Here is a 27,707-nt window from a genome sequence, read left to right as displayed (position 1 = left end):
TGAAAGTTTCGCCGTATTGTCCTGTCTGTCCCAGATTCAGAAGGTGTAACGTTATACGAGGACGGCTCGGTTGTCTTTGAAGCGGTGCGTTGGAGTGTCTGACTGTGCCTCTGGCTGTCCTCCCCAGGTACAGGGTGGTGGTGTCATATCCCCCGCAGAGCGAGGCCGAGCTGGAACTGAAGGAGGGAGACATTGTGTTTGTTCACAGGAAGAGGGAGGACGGCTGGTTCAAAGGCACGCTGCAGAGGAACGGCAGGACCGGCCTGTTCCCCGGCAGCTTTGTGGACAGCATCTAGCCAGAGATGGGCTCATCGCTCACCATCGTTACGACCCGGCGTGAACGCTGCTGAGAGAACCAACAACACTTGAAGTTAAAGTCGCTCAGAGCTGGGGGAGAGAAATACATTTTCTTTTATTAAAAAAGGCACAGTGGACAGAGTTAGGTGGCGAAAATAGCACACTACTCATAAACCTTTCTGTTTTTTTCTTGGTTATTTATATATTTGTAACAACTCAGCTGTAAAATGGGTGCCTTGTACTGTTCCTCACTTTATCGTACATACGGACACAACCGTAACCGGTTCTGAAACAACCCATATGAAATATTCATCCGATTGTTTCACTTTTTAACTTATTTCATGTTGACGTTTTATGAAGCTAGACATCGAGAGATTGAAGGGATAGTTCTGGAGTTGTAAAGTTATAAGCAGTAAACATCTTACATGCAGTGATTAACTCCTTTAGGTGTCTTCAGTCAGGATAAATCCAGATTAGCTGAAGTCCAACAGGGTCAAAACTAAAGTAGATTTAAAACGACTCTGGTCTCAAAACAACAAAGCAGCTTTTATGAACTCCTCTTATTTATTTATTTGTTTTACAAGAACCTTTAAGCTGTTGTCACATTTAAATCAGCCGATTATTTCCACTAAGTCCAGTGACTATTTATACTAGAAATGGAAGTAGAAGTTGGTGCGCCAGTATCAGTGTTCCTGCGTGAAACAGGAAAGTAACTAGTGAAGTATTTCTACTTTTATATAAAAGTAAAGCAGTGTAAAAAGCAAAAATAGTACAGCTGCAAGTGGACACTATTTTATTGGGGTGTTTTTTCTTAACGCTACAGGACTTTTCTATAAAGTAGTCACTCTGACGTGGCGACTGACCCACTACCTCAGTTTCCTGTGTAATTAACCAATGGAAGAGGGTTTGCAAAAAAAATAAAAAAATGTTACAGTGCTATTAAAATTGGAGTTATTTTGACACTAAGAAGTCCATTTTGGTCTTGGACTAGCTGTTAGCTTCAGCCTCCAGGATCAGTTATCATGGATTTATACTTAATGAAGATGCTAACAGAGTTAGCTTCCACATGCAAGATGTTATCTGTCATAAAAGCTTGTTAATCATAGTTTTCTTATAGATGTGAAAATTTGGAAATGGTTTCTTTTATGTTTCGGTTCTGGATAAGTTTAGAACAACTAAAATAATCTGAAAAACAGGAACTCCGTTCAATACACTTGGAAAACCCCTGAACTATCCCTTTAAGTCGTGCACATGCCTTATGTCATAATTGACCCTGTTCGTAGTGCTTCTTCTGTTGGCCTGCTGGTGAAGGTTTTATCATTGTTTCAAGCTATCAGCAGGGAGATGGAGGTGACTGGAACAAACGAGGGCGCTGCACCGTAAGAACAACAACAAAACCGAATCCTCTCCTGCTCCCATTACCTGAACAAGAGGAGTAGAAGTGAGATCTGCTGTATTGCACGTGTGAATCCTCAAAGCTCAAATTTGTGAATGCTGCACATGACTAAATATTTCTGTGCCATTGGGCAGATTTTTTTTTTTTTTATGACTATTTGTTGTCCTTTCCTGAGGTGTGGTGGAGGTTGCTGTTCGATGCTTTTACCTTCAAAGATCAAATATTTGCATGTCGTTAGTAAAAAATCCACCGACTGGACGGAAGGTGAGGATGTTAACGTCTTAAAAATTTACACTCCAGATGAACTTTTTTGCGGTTGAAAGTAGTTTTTGTACGTTTTGGCTAATATATTCACTGACCAGAGTAGCTGCTCTCCTGACCCCCTGACAGTAGCCGAACCCAGACAGAGCTCTGCATCACTAGAGCGACATTGCATTTCAGAAACAAAACAGATTGTGTTTTTGTATATTTATCTCTGCGAGGCATTTCATTGGCCGACATCTGTTGCTGGGAGAGCTTATGACTGACCTGACACAGTAACTCTTCACTGGGATTTCTGTTTTTAAACACTAATAACTCTTTCCTAATGTGACTTGCGGCAACAAAGCACACTGCTGACCGAAGCGCAGACTGTTTGCCTAAAGTAGCACGACGTATCACTCCACAGGAAGAGGCGTGTTGTGTGATTCTGTGGAATCTCAGATTTTTATCGAAATCAATCACTTTGAGCCCTTTATTTAATTTTCTTTTTAAATGTGATACAGACTTGAATTCCTTTTAATATATTGTGATTTGAGGGGGTTTGTGTCACATTTGTGGCTCATTAAGCATAAGATGAAATGAAATTAGCTGAGTTAGACTGAGTACAGCAGGAGGAAACATTTCTCTAAAATCATTATCAAGTACATGCAGTCCTTCATGTTATCGTAGACCGACCGACACGGTTAGTGCAATTTGACCTTTTCACATTGTCTTCGTCTGAAGCCTGTTCAGATTTTAATGTTCACTTGTGCCAACTTTGGCTTTTAATATGGGGACCCAGAATTTCAAGCACACATTTTTAATGTTTTTTTGTTTTTTTTGCCTTTCGTTGTTCATTAAGGGGGACCACTGTGTGACTGACTGCTGGAATATGTTATAATTTGCCTGATATGTGGAGAACGATGGTACACGTCACTGTCCAGGTCTTGTTTGTTTTTTGTTTTTTTGTCCTTTTTAAGTAGAATGAATCTGATGTCTTGGCAATCACACCAACCTCAGACTATTTGCTCAAACCTCTCGTCTCTTTCACCAGTTAGCCTTTCATCTTACCCAAAAAGGCACAAATGCACAAATTTCTACTGACGTACGCACTGTCAAGGCATTGCTAATTTCACCAATATCTGTTTGTCTTCTCATGCATATGCTGCACAGTTTGCAAACATGAAGTGCTTCTTGGAGTAACTCTCAACTCTGTTCATTCATTTCTGAGCATCGGCAAACAGTGTTTGCCTCATCCAGTCTAACATGTTGTTTATACGCCAAGGTGACTTACTTGATTTTTTTTTTGTTGTTGTTGTCTTAATTAGTCTGTTTTATGCCTAAAACTAGTAAAACTGAAATCTAATTATTTGGCACATCATGCCTGTTATGTGAAAATAAAAAAAAATATTCTGAAGCATTTGAGGGAGTCACATATTTTGTAAAACAAACAAAAAAAATCTGTAACAATAAAATCAAACTGTTTCCATATTTTGTTGAGGTTTTCTGTTTTTTATGGTAATGTGGCGTTTTTTCCTGGCCAAATTAGGAGTACAGACGTACAGAAGTGTTGATTGACAGCAACGCAGCGGTGGCCCTTGTGAAGAGGGTTTAAAAACGACTCCTTTTATTCCATCATTTCTTTAGGTTTAGGCACTGAGTTGATGACTTTGCAGCCATGTTTTCTTGGCTTTCCCATTTTAAGGAGTCACCGTGGTGAATAGGTCACTGCTGCATTAGATTCTCAGAAACGGAAAGCCACGGGTTAATAATTGCAGTTTCTTAGACACCCTGAGTCACTGGAAATAAAGCATAAAACTTTAAAACGAGAGAGATTGTGAGATTGTATTAAAATATATATATACATTTCCAGGAAATTGCTTTTCCCCATCAAATAAATACACCCAAACTTATGTTTGTAATTTTTTCAGTTTGAGGTTGTTTCTCTAATGAATTTATTTTGAAATCTTCCTAAACCGGTGGAGCCAATAAGTGTGGAAGCAGCTGTATTTTTTTTACATCCATGTTAAGGTTCTGCTCGGTATGCATGCACACGCAGCAGCAGCTCTGGTTTTTCCTCAGAGGACACAGTTGGAGCGAGTTTGGGTACATGCGGTCATTGTTTCCACGAAGAGCCTCTCAGGCAGAGGTGAGCCTCCCCCGGTGTGCTCGGCTGGGAAACACTGACAGGAGCTGACATGCACCACAGAGGTCATCGTGTTGCACTCAGTCCCCTGCAGTGGTCGGGTTACCATGGTAATAGGTTATTCTGATATACGAGCTCAAGACTGTATGTACTTGGCAGCAGAAATAAGAACAAGAGCATATATAATCGACATAGATTCTAACTTCAGTATGCATTTGCATAATTTTCTGTTCCATTTGGTGTGTGCATGGAGGGTTGGGATGTGTTTAAAAATAGAAGCCGTGGTACAGTAGGTGGTTCAAAAATAGCTTTTGAGGACTGAATGTAGTTCAGGAGCTCAGCATCAGGTTGTTCCTGTTCAGATTTTGTTTGTGAAGGACGAACAGAAGGTACATTTTCTCTCAGGACTGCAATGTCTTCTGGAAAACGCTTTCAGAAAATCAATGAAAACTTTTTTTTTTTTGTCCTAGGAGTGTTTGTGCGTTAGAAAAAGTACACAGCTCTGCTGGCAAGGATCACTGGATCACAAAGGTGTGACAGAGAGGAGTAATGTGTTCGGGAGGTGATGTGAATACAAATCCAATCTGGCTCTGCAGCTAGACTACAGTCAGGAACACCGTGTTGAGGAGCTGGGACGTTTAAAACACACGCTGATTTCTGCTGCAGAGAGGATATGATTCACAGGACTCCGGGGGGGCAAAGGTGTTCTACACGTTAATGTTGTTTAACTTCAGCAGATAAATCTTGCAGAGAACCAGTGTGATGTTCAGGTGTGGGGCAAGGCCACCCATTCCTGTCATTACTCATTTTTCTGCAATGCAGGCTGTTGTCTTTTGCTTTTTTCTCCTATGATGAGCTTTTTTTTTTATATTGCTCTTAATGGTAGCTTTGCACTTTTAAAGACTGAAATGTTTCTTTGCTCTATATATCTGAAGTGCAGTGTGTCTGTTCACATTGACTTACAAGTCTTGCAGCAAATTATCAATAGTATTTTGTTCTGGACTTAACATTTGTGCTAAAGGCCACTTTAGCACAAATGTTTACTTTCGTCTTAATCATTCCATTGCAGCTGTGGGTGTGAATTTGAAGTTGTTGACCTGCTGGTCCCCCCACTTCCAGCCAGTATGTTGTAGGTTTGGGAATACTTTTTAAAAAAATTGTCAAATAAAATATCTTTTCCTTTTTACAGCAAAACTTTTGTGTTAAGTATCACAAAATACTTTCAATCTTAGGATTGTAATGTGATTAATAAATTCAGTAGGTATGAAACTGAACCCCATTTTAGACAACTACTGAGCATTTCCTGTTGTCAAGTCACGACCATGCTTTCTCTAAAGTTTTACTTCCGCCTTTTATATACTTCTTCGAAAATTGTGATTCAATTAAAACATTCTGGCTGCATAATACTTATCGAAAATATTACTTCAAACAAACTAGTAGGAAAGCGACATTTTCAACCGGTGTGTCTGTTTCCAGTGGGCCCACAGCGCCCTCTGTTGGCTGGTGCTTAGAAACGCATATATAGGCTCGGAAACATGGCGGCGTCTGTGTATTCAGAATAAATGCTGGTCTCGCTTTACTAAGCCAGACAAGGCAGCTGATGAGGTTTGACAGAACGAAATAAGGTAAGAACCAGTTGTATGTGTAAAATGTCACAGAGATGAAGTGTGTCAATTATAAATGACAGTTGTTACATTGAGCCGAAGACATTTTAATAATCCCAGGCTACTTTGCTGAAAATGATAGTTTTCCCTCCAACTGTTCGGGTGGGATTGTGTCCTCCCCGGTAGGGTCATGTCCAGGCTGGCGGTGGTCTGTGGAGGCTCCAGGGGGATTGGGGAGGCTGTGGCCCGCCTGCTGGCAGAGAGGGGCTGCAGGGTGGCAGTGGTCTCCAGGAACCAGGAGGCAGCCGAGGCTGCTGTGGCTGCCCTACACGGAGGTGCTGTAATTCGTGAACATGTATCAGGGTGAAAAACTTTGCTTTCATTTGCGAAGGAGGCAAAGACGCAGTGGCGGTTTCTGCATGAAAAGAGACCTGGGCGAGCCCGGCCCCTTCTTCCCCCCATTACAAGTCCTCCCATTGCTACTTCTCTGGCACACACACACACATTTATTTATTTATTTATTTGTCTGTCTGTCTGTCTGTCTGGCCTTCCTTCTCTCTTTTTTTCTTTCTTTCTTTCTTTCTTTCTTGGATGCAGGTATATACATTACCTGCATCCAACAGCATTACTCAACTCAGTCGGTTAGTTTGCGGGGGAAACTGTACCAAGTTCTTTGCATTTTGCTGGTTTGCTGCCATGATTCTAACGCACACCTGAGTAGCTCTGCCCAGCAGCAGCTGGTCTCCTTCGCTGCAGCACAGGTGTAAACCCAGCGCGAGCCTCGTACGCTCGGCTGCTCGGAAAGACAGGTCACGACGTGTTAACAACGATTAAACAGTTTTAATGGCAGAAAAACGTGACATAAGGTGCTGATATTGGAAGTGTGGAAGCCCCTACTGTATCAAATCGATATAGGAATACCAGAGTTAGCCACTCTGAGGTAAAAACAACAAACAGCTTCCGGTCCATGGGGGGCACGCCGTCGGGCCAGTGGTGACCTTTGTGTTTATCTGAATTATGCTTGAAGTGGATGGACAGGCAAATTACCATTATTATGTACCTTTTCTTGTCGTATCAGCTATCCGCGTGTTAAGCAACATTTTCTTGTGTTTTTCCATTTTTATGCCCCATTGCCAGAGCCTCTGTGGACAGAATGCCATATCCTCCATAACAAAAACCTTCCACATGCAACGTCTTTTATACACACTGACTCTTTGTGCTACCGTTCGCTGTACAGGTCCCCTTCACACTTGCTGGTCTAAAGAGTTTAAACAGAAAAGTTGAAGTTTGTCTGCTCATTTGGTTAAGAACAGATTGTAACAATGCATTGGCTCGCTCACTCACAGAAATGTTGTGTGTGTGTGTGTGTGTGCTCCTCAGCTGACCACAGGGCCTTCAGCTGTGACGTCTCTAAGGAGCAACAGGTGCAGGAAACCTTTGAAACTATCCAGAAGACCTGTGGAGACATCGCTTACCTTGTGAACGCCGCTGGAATCAACAGGTGGGCGGCGGAGTAGAAATCTCAGCTGCATTTCTAGAAGTATTAACATATTTCGGCCTGTGTACCCAACTTGATAACTGATGCGCTGAAAGGCTTAAGAGAAATGTATTTTTAGTATAGCATTAAAAATCCAACTTTTAATATTAGTACATTTCGGGGAACAAAAATTTCACTAAAATAAATATACCTTAAGCATTTCTTCATTTATGCTTAAGTTATTTTAGATTTAGCCAGGCTTAGCTAACGTTGAGCTTTTTGGCTGCAAATACTCCAAGTTGGTTTAGTGTGAAACACAGAAGGGGCATGTGAAGAAGCCGCTGGCGCCCCTGATAAGCATGGTGGAGGAACAGTGGTGCTGTGGGCCTGGTTTCCATTAACTGTCAACATGTTGATCAAGAAATGAGCAAATGAACACAGAAGTGCTTCACCAGAAACGAGATGTTTTATATCTATTGTGGTATTTTATGTTTTTAAACTGTTTTGTTTTACTGTAGGGCTTTTGTTATCTCCTTGTAAATGTTAAGCATGTTGTTTGGAAGCGGTTTATAAATAAAGTTACTATTATTATTATTATTATTATTATTATTATTAACATATCAGCACCCAGATTTGAATCTTTTAGAAATCTGTGAGTTGGGTTAAAGAGTCGAGCGCTTTGGAGAAAATTATTTAGAGGGGTCAAAAATCTCTGTCTCTGTGTGCTAATTGTTACTGGAAAACCTGTCCTGTTAGACAGTGGTGGTTGTACAAAGAACCAAAATATATATTTCATTCAGTATTGGATTAAGGTACACCTAAGAAGATTAATTTATGTAAAATATCTTTAAGCTTCTTAAGGATGGTAGTGACTGTGTAGGGCGCTGTATGAATATTTATGATCCTGTCATCAGGGATGCTCTGCTGCTGAGGACGAAGCCTGAAGAAATGGTGGCAGTGCTCCACACCAACCTGCTGGGCCCCATGCTGACCTGCAGGGCCGCACTGCGCAGCATGCTGCGGACCCCGGGAGCGGCCATCGTTAACATAGGTCTGCTTCAGAGCTTCTACATTAGCTGTAGGTTAGCAGTTTAGACACCAGGAGGCAGCAGAGTCACATCGTTGACCTTACATAGATGGGATTCATAGAATAGCACTAAATTATTTTTTTTTTTTTACATTATATTGTAAATTATTTTACGAGTTTACTGAGTTCAGACCGGGTAATTCCCAAGAAAACCTCAAGATTTAACCGTTAAAATTCCCTTTATTACATGTTTTTTTTAATTATTATTATTTAAAGGAATGCATGTTAAGAGATCACTGAGGTAATTTGATTTGAATCGTTTGTGGAACAAACAGTTGTGTTTGCATGCGTTCCCATCACACCTGGTTGCCTTAACGGAGCCGTGTTTTCAGGCTCTGTGGTGGGCCTGAAGGGAAACTGTGGCCAGTGCGCGTACGGTGCCAGTAAAGCCGGTTTAGAAGGTTTCACTCGGTCGCTAGCCAAAGAAGTGGCTTCACGTAACATCCGGGTTAACCTGTTGGCTCCAGGTACGGCGTTGGCACACACTCTTCGCACGTCACCGCCTTCATTTTTCTGTTTTCAGTCAACTTTTTTCCTTTCTCCTTTTAGGTTTCATCCACACTGACATGACCGTGGGGCTCAAGGAGGAGGCCAGAGCGCGCTCCATCCCTTTGGGGAGGTTTGGCACGCCAGAGGAGGTAGCCACGGCCGTCCTCTTCCTGTTGGACTCTTCATACGTTACAGGACAGGTGCTGGTGGCAGACGGTGGACTGCAGCTGGCCATGTAGGGAGCGGCATCACTGGTGCATAAGGAAGGAAAGCCTTTCAGTTCTGGATGTCTTGTTTAAGCAAGGATGCTAATGATGAGTGACGGCTTTATGCTAATATGGATGGAGATGAGGCTGAGTTAGAAGGTGAAATCCCTCATCTGCCTTCAGAGGGCTGTCCTGCTGAGTCACTGAGCCGCATTGTGTGCGTGTGTTGTGACTAACACTGCTGACTCCGAAGTGTCTGGCCCTGTCCAGACCTCTGTGCCCCGGGGTCCTAAATTTAATCACCAGATTTAACGCTGCGGCTCATTTTCCATGACTGATTCCAGCGCTCATGTTTTGTTTTTCCCCACCTCCCTCGGGAGATCCCCCCCCCAGCACATGTTACCCCCTCTATCTTCCCAACACCATCACCCTCCTGATTCCACCTCTGGTGGAGGGCCTGTCCGGGAACGAGGCCCTTTGGGCTGCAGCTGGAGAAAATTAGAGGTGGGGGTGGTATTTTTAGATTGGGGAATGTTTTCCCGTGTTTGGTTACAGCTTCGGACCTGCAGAGACGACAGAGGTGACTGTCATGTCCAGTAGTGAGAAGTTACTAGGTTCATCTCTACCATTAAAAAGAATCATTTAAAAAGTCGAATGAATTAGCAACTTTACATGTTTCTGCCCTCCTGCTCTCAATGTTTGCATTGCATTGCAAAAAGTACAACCCTTTTGTATTTTATCCTTTCCAAAAAAATGTCAACATCGCTTTGTCCACTGGTCTTCATTGTGCTTTTGTCTATCGGTGAAGAAATTTAGGAGGCACCTGCTAAAGGGTGCATATCGGTCGGACCCAAATTAGGGGTTGCGATGCTGAGAGGTTATGCAGGCTCCAGGTTTGTGTCAAAGCCTAACCAGCTTGTGTTTTTATTGCATGAAAATGACCAGAATTAGCTCAAACGCTGTATCATGTTGACTATCCTTGACCCGCTCCGTTTAGTAGTTCAGTTTTAGTCAACCTGCTAGTTATAGCCCACATATTGACCTAATTTTAGCTTTTACACTGCCTACAAAATGGATCCTTCTAAAAAATATTTCCATAATGAGGTTTATAAAAACATTTCACTTTCTTCAGATCTGGAATTTTATTACAGTTCATGAGCTAAAATGAAATCAGGAGAACAATCTGTACACAGGCACTGATTGGCATAGAAACGTGCCAGCACTTTAAGGTCAGCTGATACAAGAGAGACGTCTAAACGGGGACAAAATGATAGATATAAATATATTTTAATTTCTTTTTTTTTTATTATTATTATTATTTTGAGTGTTTATTACCCCTGAATACTGCAAGAAGTTGTGTTTTATACATCCATGTAAAAGCTGTTTGGCACTATACAGGAGTTTGAAAAGAACATGCAAAGAAAAGTTGTTTAATTGAAGCGATTTAAGGCAGTACGTTTATAAAACTTCATTTCTTTTTTTTTTTGAAGGTATAATTTAAGATAGGATGGTGGGGAAGGCAAATAGAATAAGATAGTGTGATCTGTGCTGCGTAGGAGAGCTACACTGAAACCTTTCATGAGTCAGGACATTACATTGCACACGGCTAGGAAAAATAAACCTCCAAAGTGGAGGGAAATCGACTAAATGAACCATCTTTAAAGCCTTTTACTCTCACTCCACTGTACACCTGCTCTTCCACATACATCCTGCTCAACTTAACCTCAAACCTTCGTCATACCAGACCTTCAACATTCGGCATGGAAGAGCTCACCTCTTCCAGTCCCTTTAAATTCTGGCCACTCAGATCCATTACTGCAGGTATCAGACGTGTGCATGTGTAGTGAATCTGTGTTGCACGGGTTTCAATCTTTACAGAATTAAGAGGCACTTTAACTCTTCTCTCATCATAAGCACTTCAATCACCTTCCAAGTCACCTTAATTTCTTTACTATAAAGGGTTTATAAGAAGGAAACCACAGTTGCACCCTCCCCATCTCTTCAGTTCAGTGGTGGACTAGAGTTCAGTCTGCCCCCTGCCTCTCTGTTTATGTCTCAGGAGTGTTGGGGGAGGGGGGGGCGACTGAGGGCAGCCTTCACAGGTGGGAGGGGGTTGGAGTCAAAAATCTCTGCGTCCCCGTTACAGGTCGTCGCTTTCCACCAGGCCGCCGGGTGGCAGCGGGCTGGAGTCGGGAAAGAAGGCCGCCTTCACGTCCAGCCCCCTCTCCGTCAGCGCGGCGTAGCGGCTGGCTGAGGGGCGGACCTTCTTGGGCTTCGGGAGGTTCGGCTGCTGCCACTGAGCTGAGGAGGGGGAAACAGAGAGTTGGAGACCGCGGCGGCAAAGTACGTGGGAGGAAACGTGCGACTCTGCAGGCGGTTTGAACCTACTGTGAACGTCAAGGCGTGCGGTGCTGGAAACGATGCCGGCGTCGTTCTTGGCGGACACGGTGTACCAACCGGCGTCTTCCTTCAGAGCCGGCTGGATTATCATACACAGGTAGCCGCAGTTGTCCTGGTGCATGCTGGGAAGGAGCCATCAGTGTTACTGATACAAATTTACTTCTAACCCTCAAACAGCAGACATTTTACTGGGATTTAATGCGATGAACCATCCAATGCATTTTCAAACTTGATTAAAATCCAAAGTGTTGCACTCATTTGTATTCAGCCTCTTTTACACTGAAAACGGTTAGTAATGTCACTTATAACGAGACATTCACTTATAACGAGACCTTAATTTAAGAAAACTTGCCCAGACAGATGATCTCAATCAAATGTGACTTGGCTTTGTTTTGCAGAAAATGTGCAGAATTTTTTATATCCATCTGCAAAGCTGGATGATGCGTACCCTAACAGACACGTAAATGTGGTTCTGAAAAGTGCAAAAGTTTCAGGCTTCCATGGCAAAAACAGGGTAGCCTTTTTCCTCCTCCTCCCATTTCTGTCCATTATATTAAATCCCATGTAAAATCCCGCTAAAATACATCATACTCAGTGTCTGTAATGTGACAAAATGTGGAAAACGTTGCGAAGACGAGTTGCTCTGGAAAAGCAAGAACTGCAGACCTGTACCTGATTCTGTCTGTGTTGTGAGTGAAGGACTCGTTCTCCCTCTTCCAGAAGATCTGCGGGTGAGGGACGCCCATGACGCGGCACTCCAGCCGCACGGGGTGACCCTCCGCCACGCTCGTGTTCTGCAGCTTCTCCACGAACGAGGGCGCCTTGTGCATCTCTTTAGCTGTCGAGAGAGTCATCGTTACCGAGGCGACGGCAAAAGCCGCGGTCGTCGTCCGCGCGTGACCTTTTAGCTCACCTGCGACGATGAGCTCCAGGTTGAAGGAGTTCTGGCCGGCCCGGTTGCTGGCGATGCACGTGTAAATGCCGGCGTCGCGGCTCGTCACCGGCTCGATGACCAGAGAGTGCACCCCGTTCTCCCTCACCAGCATCTTGTGGAACGAGTCGGGACGGATGGCGTGTCCGTTCAGCTGCCAGACGAGGTCGGGGGTCGGCAGGCCACTCACCTGCGGGCGGAAGGAAGCGTTAAAAAGTCATTGTACTGCGGTGAATGTGTGGAAGAGAATTTCCAGGCTTGCACCCTTCGCTTGTTGTTCTCGGAGAACGGAGTGCGTCAGCCGCATGTGTTCTCTGTGTGTTTACTGAGAGGACGGAGACAGCAGTGTTTGTTTTATCTCTGTTGTGTTTATCTGACGGAGCCCGGTCACCTGCATGCTTCGTCATGGGAACAAGCAGCACAAAGGACTAAATCTGGGTGAGAAACCCAACACCTGGCCCACCTGGAACATTCACCGTTCCCAAACGCCTCTGCTGAAATTCCAGTTCAGCGGCGTTCATGGAAAATCACAAAGGGATGTGGACTACAGTGGAAAAACAAAATCTTACCAAGTATTTTTTAAATTTTGTTTCAAGAGCAAATATCTTAGTACACTTGAAATAAGACAAAACTAACTTAAAAGTAACTTGTCACCAAGATATTGGAGCTTGTTTTAAGTCAATAATTCCTTTATATTGATGAAATCAATATAAATCCACTGGCAGATTATTTCACTTATAACGAGACATTTTTCAGTTCAGTTTCATTTTACTTTGGTAAATTAACATTACACAAAGAATAAAAGCAAGAAATCCACTTTACAAACCCTTAAGTTACAAAAAAAGGAATAGACTGAAACCAAGGCTTTTGCCTGCCTGATTCATGAATCAAAAGATCTACCACTAAAACTATTTTTAATCAATATTGAGGAATTATTAACTTTAAAACAAGCTGCCATACTTTGAAAAGTTACTTGTAAGTTAGCGAGTAACCTACAAGTGCGATGAGATAATAGCACTGGAATCTAGACGAAGCATTGGTAAGATTTTGTTTTAGCGGTGTAGGCGCCGTTGGACGGGTCCGGAAGTCCGGCTGTTTTTGGGGGTTTTTTTCCACACAGGTCTTGTAGATAAATCTTCGCTATAAATACACAGACCAAGAAAAAATGGAGAGCAGTTTTTTTTTTACAGGCATAAAAAGACCGTCTTTTTATAGCGAGTTAATTGTGGGTCTGTTTTCTTTTATTACATGAACCAGCTTTAAGTAGTTTGTAAATGTTGCAAGGAGGCGAGGTACTTATAGTAATTGCGAGCAGAAATTGGACTTGGTCCTTCAAGGCTCCCATCTTTGCATTCTCTCCATTTATGGTGAGACATTCATAAGAAAGCAAATGTCTCCTTTGAACCAGTTTTCCTTATTTCCTACAGACTAAATCAAGTAAATCAAGGAAAAAGTGTGGAAATGTTTCTTTGGCAGCGCTGACATGGAGCCGCCCTCTGAGCGATCCAGACACTGAATTAAAGGGTGGATCTGAAAACGCTTTCTGTATTACTATGATTATCATATTCCCGTTGGTTTGGAACTGGGGTTTTTTTCCTCCCCAGTCATTTTCTGTTATTTTAGAGGATTCTATCCGCTTCATTTTAATATAGAACAGGGGTGTCCAAAGTGCGGCCCGGGGGCCATTTGCAGTTCAAGAATGACACAACTTTGGCCTGTCCTCCGCAGTAATCCCAGTTTCTTTACTGTGTTTCTATATGTTGCCAGGTAACAAAGGACTGAAGTAAAAATGACATAACGGATCAGCATGGTGGTGTGAGGGGTATCTGTTGCTACAAAGCAAGAGCATCTAAAACAAAACAAATGCATTGACCAATCGATGGGCCAGATGGTTTCTATTAGGAGCTGATTGGACGAAGCAGCAGCAGCAGCGAACTGCTCTGACCTTCTTTCCTCCAGACCGGTGCAGCTAGAGCCAGGGGTGTGTCCTCACCTTGCAGTCCATCCGGCACAGGCGGCCCTCCTGGACGATCAGGTCACCAGGCGCCTGCAGGAAGTGAGGGCGGAAGTGACGCTCTTGGATGTTGTCGTTCTCGTCACCGCTGTCTCTGGACCGAGACCGGGGCCTGGCAGAGACGCAGAGGACAGCAGTGAGTACGGTTAGGGGAGTGTAATGATTTTGGGCGGGCGGTTTAAGCCCAGTAGAGTGGCGCCAGCTTTTGAACTGAACAGATGCAAACTTCAGCTGAGCGCAGATTTTCCTGATGTCAATAAACGATGCTCTGCTAGGGAGTAAACATCATTTCTACTTGTGCAGAAAATCATCAAGTTTTCTTTGCATTGGATTGAGTTCAGGAGTTGCATATAGTTATCAGTCTGTTGTTTCCCTACAGAACCTGCTGCAGGCAAGGACGGCGTCCAAACATAAGTTCATTAATTATATCATTTTAGTAATTGATTATTTTGATAATAGTTAATAAAAAAAAATTGGCACATTCTGCCCATTTTTATTTAACCTCTTGAGCTTATTTTATACATGAATAGAAATGCATTTAAAATTACAAATCATTTCCTTTTTTAAATAAGAATTTAAACATTTAATTGTCTAAATGCAGTCAGTGTAGCATCCCTTTAGTGTACGATTTATCAATTGTTGCAAATTAAATATTTTTAACTTCAAGACTAATCAGTTGGCTAGTTTTTGGTTAAACATGATAATAATTGGACAGCAAAACGAGCTTAATAGGAGATTTTTTTTTTTGATTTTCTGCAGAGTTTCAGCAACAAACAACAACAAACTATGTGACTTGAGAAGTTCTAAGTAGAACGTACTTACAGACAAAGAGTTTTTTTTATCGTAAATGTAAAACAGAAATCTTTTTGTAGAGTTTTGTCTTAATTACTGCTCTGAATATGTTGTCCTTTCAGCAAACGGCCTTCTCTTCAGTCTGTATACTACAGTTAATGATTAACTGATCACTAAATTGGTTGACGTTTATTTCAATAATCGATTAATAATTAATAATTGTTTCAGCCCTATTTAATTGAAGAACAAAGCTTTTACCTAATGAATTACAAACTTACAGAGAAAACTTTTTAAGCACTACATTTGGGGGAATTGTCTTTCTAAAAAACAGTATATGAATTTTTTTTTTTTCCTCCGAAGAGTTTTTGCGGCACTAGTGGCTCGTATTTTTTCTACAGTAGGCAGACAGAAAGGAGGGGGAGGAGAGGGGGGGAAGACATGCGGCAAAGGTCGTCGGGACCGGGAGTCGAACCCGCGACGTCCGCGTCGAGGACTAAGGCCTCCAAACGTGGGGCGTGCTAACCCCCTGCGCCACCACAGAATATGATTTTTGAAATCTGTCCTGCTCAAAACTCAAAATCCTGCTTACAAATTTGTTCTCCTTCTAAAAAGTAAGTTTTTGTGCTCCATTTGAATGGCTTGCTCTTGAAGTGGATGACGTCTGTGCTTTCAATTACCGTATTTTTTGAAATCTCTTCTAAATAATTTTCTTTGCCCTCTTGGAGCTAGGGGGTTACTTAGAGGTTTAAGTAAAACAGGATTAAGCAAGAAGCAGAATATATCTGTGCAAATGCTCACCACAGAACCAGCTTAAAGGGGAAATAAACCATTTTGTTAGCAAACAGTGAGTTTTGTAGAAGAAGAAACTTGCTCTTAAATTGAACATGTTTGATTTGTGAAAGAAAAACTCCCTCAAACCGGAGCAGTAATTTTAATAAAGCTGTGTGCGCTCTCCTCCCATCAGGTCTGACATCAACCCTCTTCCTGTTTGTGATCTCTGCACCCACAGGTGTTCCTCTGAATCCTCCCTGTGACCTCACCATCCCACCTGCACCTGACGCAGGGCTGTACATAAAAGAAAAAAACCCCAGAAACAAACAAAAAGAAAAAAAGGTCATTCGGGCACCGATTGTTATCTCGGTCTCTCTCCTCACCCAAAACAACGCGGCGCTGTTATCTAATCGGGGCGTGTCCATGGTGATAACAGCTCACAGGTGGTTTTTATGTCCACAGCCTCTGTGATCATCTTTTACTATCCGGGCTTGCATGAGTACACACCGTGTATACAAGGTCAGAACAAGCATGTGTTCCCTCTCATTAACACTCTGATTTCCTTTGAATGAACAGTTAAACAAAGAACAGAGTGTGAGTTCAGTTCATGGCAAACACTTGTGTAAATCTGAGTCTCCTGGAAGCTTTTCTGGCCTGAATCTGTGCAGAAAAGCGAGGGGCTGCAGCTGCAGGCGTGCCAGCCAGCAGCTGGATGGATAACTTTTTAAAAAAGTACAGGTTTTGTTTTGTTTGCCCTTTTGAATATTGGAACCGAATGGCTGAAAAACATATCACAATAGAAGCGTTTCAGTCGATAGCTTTATTGGTTTGTTTTTTCTTTTAAATATCAGAAATACTGGCAAACTGGTGACCTTTCCTGCTTTATCCAGATTTCACTTCATGCTGTTTTTTTTATTTTTAAGCAGTTTTGTGAAACATGAAACTGCTGCTGCACTAGTTACCTAACAAGTTGTTGCTAGGTAACCAACTACTGAGTGAGTTGATGCTACCTCCCTTGCTTAGCTAGCCTCTAGAGGTTGAGCAGCTAAAGCCTTTATTCTGCCTACATCCCCCAGAATGCAGTTCTGGATTGTGTCTTTTGCCATATATTTTACTGAACCCCAAATTTACCCTTAAACACCTACAAGTTTTCACATTTTAGTCCTTTCTACTTCCACTTCTTACCCACGTGTCCACCCGCAAGTATTTTTATGAATACTGGTATTCAAGTATTTTAGGAATTATGGAAATAAATAATTGAGAAAATGTTGAAACGTCATGTATAGTTGTACATTTGTCTGTTATTTTCTCAAACATTTACGTCGCCCTTTATTTCCATCGATTGTGGTTTTGATCTTGGTTGGTTGCACTTGGCTTTTAAAATGAAACAGATTAGCTAAGTCAGCAGCTGATTAAACATCCATCCATCCATCCATTCATTCATTCATTCATTCATTCATTCATTCATTCATTCATTCATTCATTCATTCATTCATTCATTAATTTTCTAACACTTTGTCCCTAGTGGGGTCAGGAGGGCTGCTGGTGTCTATCTCCAGCTAACGTTCCGGGCGAGAGGCGGGGTCACCCTGGACAGGTCGCCAGTCTGTCGCACCTAATTGAACAAAAGCATCTAATTTCCCCCCTTTAGTAGAACAAATCTGACCCGACACTAACAGGCAATTTGACCCAGCATGAAGAAAGAGGGAAAAAAAACACAGTCAGACAGTGGATCCTCACCTGCGCATGTGACCTGGAGCCATCCGTGGGCTGCGGCCGCGCTGGTTCACCGCCTGGACCATCATCCTGCCGGTGCAGCTCACCCGGCCCTGCAGTGGGAGGACAGAGAGCTGGAGTCTGAACCCAAGACTGGCAGTCACACAAAACAGGAGGAAACTAGATGTGTGTGATAAAGCAGGAGAGCGCTGCTCTACAGCCTGTCCTACATGAACCTTTCACCCCTCTGAGGGTGTTAGTGAGTTCCTGCTTCCTTCAACGCCTTCTTCCTGTTCAGACCAGCAGGGCGTTATCTGCAGCCTCCCAGATAAATGTTTCTTTTTTTTTTCTTCTGACTTACGTCTGGGTTTGCTGCCAGGATGGTGTAATTTCCGTCGTCGTCCAGCGAGGCTGCCGCTGTGTGCAGCGAGCAGGTGCCGTCCGGATCCCGGCTGATCCGGTAGTGTTCGCTCCTCTTGGAGATCTGCTTACCGTCTTTAAACCAATAGACCTGCAAGGAAAAGATGCAAAAACTCAACACTCAAGTTTTATTGTTACACTGATTTTCTATGAACATCATGTTTTAAAAGTAGCACCAGGTTTTCACATGTTCTAGCATTTATTACACATCATTTGAGGATTATGGCTCGCAGTTAGCAAAAATTCAAAATTCAGCTACTCAGAAAATTTGTTTCACAAGACAGAAATACAATAATTGTTCAAATAAGTGTCATCACCTGCAGGTAATCAATGTGAAAGACTGCTGACTGAAATAAAATTGCGCAACCATAAAATTGACCATAAAATTGCGCAAATTGGAATTATGAAAATAAATTCACTTAATGGAAACACGTCAATTTAAAAAAACACCTCATGTCTTTTGATAAAAGCTTTTAGCGCTATGTGAGGTGGATTTCGCAAAACTGCAATGAAAAAACCTTTTTTTCGCATCATAAGAGTCACATGATCAACAAGTGGATGTTACTACTGGCAAAAACTACAAAGAAGACAGGAAGTGGTAGGACGACGATAGCGCGGCTTGTTTTTTAATGACATATCTGTGAACAAACTTATTCATGTCGGTAGGTCACAAAAACAATCTCTGAAGATAATGGACACAGAATGCTGTAGCCAAGTGTATTGATGGAAGGTTGTGTGAAAGGAAAAAGTGTGATCCCATGAAACCGTTTGAATCAGTGGTGGGCACCTTTGGTTGGGGGTCTCCGTGGACCTTGCAGGAGAAAGTGACCGGCATGCCCTCGAACACCTTGTAGTGTTTCAGCTTCTGGTCGAAGGAGGGCGCCACCCCCTGGCCGGCGGAGTCCTCGTCGTGCTGGACGTCGTCGTCCGACTCCTCCACCGGAGAACGCTCCAGGCGATATTCAATCTCGCTGATGAGGCGCTGCTCGAAGCTGGACACTTTGTACTCCTGAACACAAGACACACGGGGCGAGTCAGGAGACGTCTAGACCAGAGAGAATCTGAGGAGCATGCAGGGACAGAGCACCGAGGTTCATTAACTCGTTTTCATCATCACCCAATCGAGCCGAACTCTTCCCCTCAACTCCCCAGTCCTTCTCCCCCCAGATGAGCCACTCCTCCTCCTCTACTACCATCCCCATCAATCCCTCATCGCTCCGCGGAGCGCGGAGGAACATCTGCAGAGCAGCTCAGCGTGATGACACATCCCGCAGATAATGACAGGCCTCGGGCGCAGCTGCAGAGCCGGCGCTAATCCTCCTGAGCCGACGCGGAGAGGAGGCCGGTGCCGACCCGCGATCACACCGAGAGGAGGCCGTTTCTCTGAGAACTGGACTGGAAGACGGGCTTGTTCGCCGCTTAAAACGTGAACAACACGTGAAACAACGTGCGTCACTGTGAGATGTGATGATTTAGCAACACGACACGCTGTACAGCGCGTAACTAAAGTCTTCATGCCGCGTGGATTTCTTCGCTTTTTGTCGCAACCACAAACTTTAATGTATTTTATTGGGATTTGATTTGATGAAGCAACACAAAACAATGCACACTGATAAACTTGAAGGAAAGAGATTTATGGTTTTTAAAACAAGTTTCTGACAAATTAGATCTTTCAAGATGTGTGAATTTAAGTCGTCATATTGGATGGAGAACCTCTTAAAATCAAACATTCAGGTTTTGTCATATGCATTTAGGTCTGGACTTTGACTGGGCCATTCTAATATAAGAATGACCTTTGACATAAACCATTTCTCTAGCGTACTTGTCCTCCAGGAAGGCAAACCTCCATCCTATCCTTAAGTCTTGTGCAGCTTCTAACAGGTTTTCTTCTAAAAATGCCTCCCCACAGCATGATGCTGCCATGACCATGTTTCACAGAGGACATAAGTGTTCAGCATTTTATGCTGAACAAAGTTCCTTTTTTGTGCTCTTAATTTATTTGCTAGTGGTTCAGATAACTAGGTTACTTCTGAAGGTTTCATTTGGAGGCATCAGAGAGGATTGGAAATAAATTCGCAACTTTGTGTTGGGCCATCTCGCAAAATCCCAGTAATAGATTGTAATGGATATTAATACTGCATATTAACACTATAGTGCTACCCTAACCCTGAGACGTTTTTATGCTTGTAGAAACCAGTGACAGGACTCGCATGTCTGGTTTTCTAACTTCTAAAAACACATCAGTGTGATTTCAATTTACAGATCTAAAAACGGTGTGGATAGTAATAATCAAAAAACAAAAACAATGCGTCAGCAAAGAGAAGGTTGAAATGAACCTTTTGAGGGTAAGTTTCTGCATCAGCTGACTTGTCTTCCTGTTGGGAGAAAACACACGTTTTGGTTGAGTGTGTTTGGCTCTGAGCATCACACAGTGAGGGGAAACAAGCGCTCTTGGTGCTCCAACCACTCCAGCTCTCCATGCAAAGAGTCACAAAGAAATGGAAATGTGGATCAGTTTGGTCAGTTTGTAAGTGACCCGTCAACCCTTTGTGTTCACCGCTGCGTTTTAGCGGCTGTACCGTCGTGTTGTTTCAAATGTAGCTTTTTCTCAGTTGACATGGAAATGGACGGCTCATCTTTGAAACACACGACCGGCTCCGGGAACTGTTGCTATTTTTGTTCCCTTCAACAGAACTGGCTCGTTGGCTCTGAGAAAGACAAACAGCCACATTAGCGCTAGCTGGATGTTCCTGTGGAACAACAGAGGGTTGGATAAACAGAGCTTTTTATGGAGGGGCCGGCGGGACCTCCGCTGCTCCTCGCCGGTGTTTACAGAGGCACAGGGCGGGGCTGACGGGCGGTCAGAAGATAGAAGTGTCGTCAGAAAACGTTTTCGCGTCACACGGTGAACATGCAGCAGAGTGAAAGAAACAACCCGCCCTGGTGAGGACGTGTTGGTGAAACGTTTCCATGCCTGTGTGATGTTCCCCTCCTGGGGCCAGATGCATAAACAAATGTCAACACGCAACCGAGACTTATTCACAGCCCGACGTTTGCAATATTTCCCTTTTGATTTCAAATATTTAACTGCAGCCATGTGTTCCAAAACATTATTTAGAGTTTGTTGATTTTCAGATATATTACCGACTGAAAGGTTTTCATAAAGAGACATTCAGAGCTTGTTTGATTTATTTTTTTTTCTCTCTCTCTGATGTTTCGTTTCATCCCTCCAACTTTCCGCATCTTGTCACGATACAAACACAAACTCCGCCGCTTGGCGTTGGAGTGTTGTGTGATGGACCAACTGATGTTGTGCATAACGGTGAAGCGGAAGAGAAACAACGTGTGGTTTTTACAGAAAATCTGAAAAGTGTGGCATGTAATTGAATTGGGGGCCAATACCTGGTAGAAACACCTTTAATGTGGAAGATGTGCTTCGTGAAATGTTTAAATTAAAAGGTGGCTGAATCCGAATGTACGCCACACTTTTGGTTTCTGATTACATGAAATCAACATTGGATACATAAAGGTTTGTGGTTGTAATGTGATCAAATGGGAAAAAAAGTTTAAAAGTTTAACCCTGCTTTTCAGGGCTTGCCCACTGTTCCCACTGTAAACTTCAAGCACTTTTCAAGCATTTTCAAGGAACGTTTTCAAACTTTTCCAGCACCACACTTTGGAGAATAAAACAAAAACAAATTGACTTCAAAATATGTTTTCCAGTCACTTCAATATGTTATCATTTATTACTAATTATTATATCTTGTGATGGTATTCTACAGCAGAAACCAGATGAACAAAAAAAAAAAAACAATTGTGTTTTGAAATGTCTCTTTTACACACTCCTTATACACCAGACTGCTCCGAGAACAACACACCAATTTCACAAAATAAATCCCCCAATTTCAATAATGTTGCTGTAAAATATCCAACATCAAACATGAGTGAACGTTTATTTCAACTAAATGAGTCAATAAGCCATTGGGCCATTAGAAATGATAAATATTTATGACATTAACACAATTTAAACAAATCTTGTTCAGGTAAATTACCTCAAACACAACATACAAAGAAAGTTAAAAGCAACATTTCTAAAAAAAAAAAAATGTTCTCACCAAGTATTGTGGCGTTTAGCAAATATAAATAATCTTGGTAATTCTTACTGACATTTAGTCTAATTTAACTTCAGACAGTGAGGGAAAAAAGTGTCTTTTGATTGGGTGTATGAAAATATCTGGGTTCAGCGGTAAGTGTTTTTCTCCAAATTTTTGGCTTTATTACAAAACAGTGCAGTTTGAATAAAAATGACTTTTAAGGACTTGATGCAGGAATCTCGAAAACACCGAATTGAAATTCAAGCATTTCCAAGGATCCCAGTATGAACACTGACAATCCCTAATTTCAGAGGATAGAAATTCTACATTCATCCACCTATTATGACTGTGAATAACAAAAGTAATAATTTCAGCATCTGGCCCCAGCGGTGTCGGTCCCCCATGCGAAGGGCCCCCGTACCTGTGTGACCGGCTCCTCCTCTGTGTCCTGTGTGTTCAGGACTGTGGCAGCGTTGTCGGCCCCCAGGAGCCTACGGGCCATCTTCTCCTCATAGGTTAACCTCTGCAATCAGGGATTAATGAGGTCAGCGCGGGTTAGTGGGGTCAGCCGCACAAAAACACACGTTTACACACCGTAGGGTCCAGTGGCAGCTGCGTTCAGGCCCGCTGTTAAAACGTTTCACATTTATCCAAAGGCAAATCCAACCGAAGCTGAATGAGTATCGCTGTCATGTTTTAATTAGCTTTTTTGGTTCTTCTTAGCGCGTGTTAATCCATATTAAAAGGTGATCACGCTCGCTGACGGGAGCTGAAAACCCACCTGTTGACCATTGCTCATGCGCTCCTCTTTAAAGCGCAGCTTTCTCTCCAGATCCTGGATGACGGCGTCCTTGGAGCCCTGGATGTCGGAGTCGGAGACGATGCGAGGCGTCTTGGTGACTGACGACTTCCTCGGAAACACTTTGCTGAAAGAAAGATAAAAAAACAAAACAATAACTCATCATTAAAGTCGTGCTTCTTTGCACACGCTCTCCTACAATCTCAAATCTTTTTACTCCTGTTGCATCGTTACCAGAACTCGCTCTCCCTTATCTGGACATGTCCAGCTATTGCATTCCTCTCTATATCTTCTTATCTCTCTACGAATGCCGCAGGAATGCCAGGGTGAGAGAGGGAGTGCAGGAGTGAGTGAGGGGCCGATGAAAAATAACTGGCGGAGAGATGAAGGTGGAACGGGAAAACTTTCCCCTCTCATTAGGAGAGAGGAAGGACCTGCAGATTTTTGTCAGCCAAGTCGATGTGCCAAGAGCAAAATGAAAGTATCAACTGGGCCGGGTGTGGGATTTTGACTTAAAAACATAAAAGTGATTGATCATACGTGGATATGAACACGAGGCAGCCCTGCAGAGGACAGTGAGGGGAGATGAAACGCTCATCGGGGAGTTTCTATCCTCCGTTTACAGATTAATCACACACGACCCTTAATTTCTTAAAACTGTGATAAATTTCAAACTTTGAGGAGCACCGCCTCATTTTCTTGTTCATGTTTTTAATTTGGAATGAAAAGAAATGTTATTTAATTTCGATTTTTTTCCTTGTGTCCTGTCCAGGAAGCTTGGGCAAAGCTGTGGGTCTGGTTGTCGGCTTAGCACCACAATACATTAAAGATCTGCTGTTGTTGTATCAACCTTCCAGACCTCTCAGGTCTTCCGGTTCTGGTTCTGGGGATGCAGAGCAGAACCAGAACCAAACGAGGAGAAGCAGCATTCAGCATCTATGCACCACAAATTTGGAACAAACTTCCAGAAAACTGTAAAACAGCTGAAACACTGACTTCTTTTAAAACTCAACTAAAAACCCACCTGTTTAGGATTGTATTTGAAATGTAATCAATTACAAATTTATTGATGGAACTTTACTTAATACTGTGTTTTGATTGTTGATTCTATCTTGCTTTGTGTTTCTGTGTTTGTAATGATGTAAAGCACTTTGAAATGCCTTGCTGCTGAAATGTGCTATACAAATAAAATTTGATTGATTGATTTGATTGATTGCCTTGCAGTGTAAGGTCAAATTAGCACTGCAACAGCGTGATGATATATTAAATATTTTACAAATTGTTTGGGGGCAGATGTTTCTAGATCACACTAGAAAAACAAAACTAATTCAAATTCTGAAGAATGAGCTGGTGGAAATAGATGCCTGGTTTAAGTGTAACAATGTTTTATCCTCCATCAGCAAAACAAATTTCCAGTAAAAAAAAAAAGCATATTTTATCAGATATGTTTGTTCTTTCATTTACTTGTGTTGTGAATTAAGAGGTGGGAGAACATCTTTAAATAGAATCTGTCTGATAACATGTAAAAGACAGATAAACCACGGCCTGATCTGAAGAAATTCAAGGATGAATAAAAAACAAAATCATTTTAATATATGTGTCTAGAAAAGGGCCACAAAGCCATTCTAAGGCTTTTGGACTCCCAAGCTCAAGCACTTCAGTTATTATTCCACGTCTGATAAAAACAAAAAATAAACTAAAGTGGATTTTTCTCTGGTTGCATAATTGACTTTATGAAATGAATGGCATGTGTGAGCATTTGTTTGACTTGGACTCACCTTTCCTTCTCAGGTCAGAGGGTTTATTTTCTTGCCATTACACCTTTGGTAAACTTTACTTTCTCTCTCGCTGCTTTATCTAGTTTTTCTTTTTCAAACATGTCGTATAAAAATGTAAACATGTCGTTTCTCATCCGTCCAAGCCTCCTGCCTGGACGTTTACGTCCAACCAGGTTCTGTTATGGGTTCATGCTGTGTAGAAAGGGCCTTGAATGTCCCGCTTGACACAAGGCATAACTCTGAAGAGACAGCAGAGAGTGTAAGGGTGCGCTGTTTAGTCCGCTTTGATCCAAGTCTTGTTCATTTGTCTAGAAAGTCTGATTCGTTTGGGGAGGTGCGAATCTGCACTCTGACGCCGATGCACCTAAAAACCTCGGCCTCTGTCTGGTTGAAGTGAACTCTGGTGCGGTTTGAATGTGTATGTGAACGCAAGTGGACCAGAGACCACTCCAAAAGCAGGAAGCGGACTATACTGCAGGGCATTCTGGGTAAATACAACCAAAACATGTTAGCAGGAGAACTGCGTTGTGGTCTTTTGCCAAAGACAGTTTCCCTGCCTGCTTGTTACTGCTGCTGTCTTTATAAATATTACTGTACCGTGTCTTTAAAAGCCTTTTGTATATAAAATGTATTATTATTACTATTATTATTATTATTACAAAACAGAATTCCTACAACCATTTTTGTTTACATTCTGTGAAGAACGAAGTTGTGCTCATGTCTTCAGAGGTTTTTGTGTCATTTCTTTCTGTTGTTCTTGGTGCAGCGCCACCACAGGCGAGGAGAGGAACAGGTTTTCAACTATTTCGGTGCGTTTGACACAGTGCAGTGTGAACGAGAACCGCAGCTGAACATGTAACAGATGTGTGACATTTGGACACTTACATGGTGCCGTTGCCTTTGGGAAGGCCCAGGCTGTTGACCGTGGGGCTGCCGGGTGTGGAGGGGCTGGAGGGTAGCACCGAGGACAGAAAGCTGGAGGCGGGAGACGGGGGCACCGAGGAGAACGGCGACGACACATCTGAGCCGACTGGAGACATGGAGACAGGAGGAGGAGGCGGCGGCGGAGGAGGGGGGAAGTCCTGGCCGGAGCCGGAGGGAGAGGACATGTTGCTGAGGCTGAGGAAGGGCGGAGGAGGAGGCGGGAAGGACGGTGAAGTCGGGGACTCGACGCTGCCAGCCTTCGTGAAAGGAGGCAGGACGACCCGGTTTAAGGGCTTGTGGGAGGCGGGTGGAGACAGCGGGGAGGACAGGCTGGACCCAGAGGAGCCAGAGGAGTGGGCGACGTAGCCCGCCCCTCCCGGGCTCTGGGCAGCGATGAACTGCTTGGGCCGGGCGTAGTTGAAGGTACTGGCCTGCATGGCGGTGCTGCTCTCCAGCTCCTGGAAGGAGGGGGGTGGGGGAAGAGGCGGCGAGGGCGGAGCAGGTGGAGGTGCTTCCTGAAGCAGATGCAAGGGTGGAGGCGGGACTTCCTGGATGTGCTCTGGCTGCTGCTGCCAGATGGCTGCCTCCTGCTGCTCCAACAGAATCTGGTCCTGCAGCTGCTTCAGCTGGGCCGCGTTCCTGAGAGGAAAAGGAGAAGAAGACTCAGTCAGTCCAGCTTCCTTTAATCCTCACCGCTTTACAGCAGGTGGAGGGCGGATGTAACACGGCAACGCCGAGAAAAAAAGCTGCAAAAACCCAGCATCTGTTTTCAGGTTCTCCACAACAACAAGTTTCTACGCTGCAAAAACACAAAGTCTTAGCAAATATTTTTGGTCTGGTTTCTACTGCAAATATCTTAATACACTTTAAATAAGATAAAACAAATCACATTTCAGCAAGATATGGGAGCTTGTTTTAAGTAAATAATTCTTTAATGCTAATGGAAAAAGTGCTAGATCTACTGAAACTACAACTTGGTAAGATGTAGTTTATTTTTGGGGTTTTTTTTGCAGTGCATCAGCTGCAGTCAATGAGAACTACTGACAGAGTTTAACTACTAACTACAGTGAACTAATCTTCCTGCGCTGCGTCTGGCACCAGGTTTGTTCAAACTGGAATATGTCCGACTTGTAGGGAGGAAACAACTGCACGAGCAGCAGGGACTGATAGTTTATCAGCTTGTAGCCGTTAACAAAGAGTCAGACTGTTGACAGCACTTTAAATGCACTGCAGGAGTCAGACTGCTGTTGTTCGGCTCACAGCCTAGAAAACTGATAATAGAAGCGCTGCAGAGGCCGATTTCCTCTCTGTGAAACACAGTTTGGTATGACTCCTGCTTGAATGTTTTGCTGAAAGACGAAAAACATAACTGTGACATATGCGAGTCATTTATCCGGATGATGAAATGCTGTTTTTCTGGGGGGTTTTCAGAGTTGCGGTTGTCCAGTTTGGTGACCGCCTCGCGATGTCATTGTGGAGGAGAGACGGTGGAGTTTCTCGGATGTCATCTGCTCCACATTTCTATCCTCCACGAATCTTTACATGAACTAGTAAAGTTTCAAAGAGACCAAGTGTTGTTAAGTTATTTTGATCCTTTTCATTTTGTTTATAGCTTTTTTTTTATGTATATGAAGTCCATAAACTTTTAAAAACACAACAAATGAGGGATTCCTTTGATCCTGTAGTGGTTCGTAAGCTTTGTGTACACACTAGTCTCACAGAAGTATTCATAGTCCTTGAAAATGTTCATATTAGAGCAAACTTTCTCTCTATTTTAACTGGATTTTATGTGATAGACTAAAAAGTGCATGCCACTGTAAATTCAAAGTATACATGTTTTTTTTTTTTATTTAACCATTTTTTACTGCAACTGGAGCTACAAGAAGTAGGTGGGCGGATTGATCCAAAATATCAATAATATTGATTCCTAGTTGGTATCGGTATCAGATCGGTATTAGTGCGGAAAAATCGATATTTCCGTTTCAGCTTCTCTCTTGAAATGTGATTTTAGTTTTGTACTGCAGTTTCCCAACCACGGGTAAAAAAAAAAAAACCAAAAAAGGAAAAAATGTACACAATTATGTTATGTTATGTTTTTTATTGGTCATCTTAATATGCTATTATAG

General features: G+C 42.9%; 3 protein-coding genes and 1 long non-coding RNA gene across 9 annotated transcripts in view; 3 read left to right on the top strand and 1 right to left on the bottom strand.

Annotated features, from left to right (window-relative positions):
• Positions 1 to 3,428, top strand: part of sh3rf1 (SH3 domain containing ring finger 1) — a 44,324-nt gene extending 40,896 nt beyond the window's left edge. The window contains exon 12 of the mRNA XM_032572220.1: positions 128 to 3,428. Coding sequence (XP_032428111.1) covers positions 128 to 296 — 169 coding nt within the window. The 3' untranslated portion in view covers positions 297 to 3,428. The remainder of the gene's footprint in view (positions 1 to 127) is intronic.
• A 2,144-nt stretch (positions 3,429 to 5,572) lies between these two features.
• Positions 5,573 to 9,714, top strand: cbr4 (carbonyl reductase 4). Its single transcript, XM_032571655.1, has 6 exons — positions 5,573 to 5,704; positions 5,870 to 6,018; positions 7,064 to 7,184; positions 8,075 to 8,211; positions 8,580 to 8,714; positions 8,797 to 9,714. The coding sequence occupies exons 2-6, from the start codon at positions 5,874 to 5,876 to the stop codon at positions 8,973 to 8,975; spliced, it is 717 nt and encodes a 238-aa protein (XP_032427546.1). The 5' UTR covers positions 5,573 to 5,704; positions 5,870 to 5,873; the 3' UTR covers positions 8,976 to 9,714.
• A 351-nt stretch (positions 9,715 to 10,065) lies between these two features.
• palld (palladin, cytoskeletal associated protein) overlaps positions 10,066 to 27,707 on the bottom strand; it is a 71,149-nt gene continuing 53,507 nt past the window's right edge. For 4 of the 6 annotated variants that reach the window (XM_032571649.1, XM_032571651.1, XM_032571650.1 and 1 more), the window contains 12 exons: positions 25,543 to 26,220; positions 22,862 to 23,006; positions 22,502 to 22,603; positions 20,323 to 20,361; positions 18,774 to 18,995; positions 17,928 to 18,077; positions 17,591 to 17,679; positions 14,267 to 14,399; positions 12,256 to 12,463; positions 12,015 to 12,180; positions 11,331 to 11,464; positions 10,066 to 11,243 (listed from right to left, as the gene is read on the bottom strand). In XM_032571649.1, the coding sequence (XP_032427540.1) occupies positions 11,083 to 11,243; positions 11,331 to 11,464; positions 12,015 to 12,180; positions 12,256 to 12,463; positions 14,267 to 14,399; positions 17,591 to 17,679; positions 17,928 to 18,077; positions 18,774 to 18,995; positions 20,323 to 20,361; positions 22,502 to 22,603; positions 22,862 to 23,006; positions 25,543 to 26,220 (2,227 nt within the window). In that variant the 3' untranslated portion in view covers positions 10,066 to 11,082. Of the gene's footprint in view, positions 11,244 to 11,330; positions 11,465 to 12,014; positions 12,181 to 12,255; positions 12,464 to 14,266; positions 14,400 to 17,590; positions 17,680 to 17,927; positions 18,078 to 18,773; positions 18,996 to 20,322; positions 20,362 to 22,501; positions 22,604 to 22,861; positions 23,007 to 25,542; positions 26,221 to 27,707 lie in introns of those variants that run through there. The other 2 variants (XM_032571652.1, XM_032571653.1) reach the window with 2 other exon arrangements.
• On the top strand, positions 11,186 to 23,017 carry LOC116725539 (uncharacterized). The gene is made up of 4 exons (XR_004340419.1): positions 11,186 to 11,285; positions 14,233 to 14,423; positions 16,089 to 16,293; positions 22,913 to 23,017. It is a non-coding gene; the product is annotated as an uncharacterized LOC116725539 (long non-coding RNA).

Source organism: Xiphophorus hellerii, chromosome 9 (genome assembly GCF_003331165.1).
Source record: "Xiphophorus hellerii strain 12219 chromosome 9, Xiphophorus_hellerii-4.1, whole genome shotgun sequence".
Lineage (NCBI taxonomy): Eukaryota > Metazoa > Chordata > Actinopteri > Cyprinodontiformes > Poeciliidae > Xiphophorus > Xiphophorus hellerii.
Note: the sequence above shows the minus strand (reverse complement) of the source record. Positions and strands in the feature narration are given on the sequence as shown.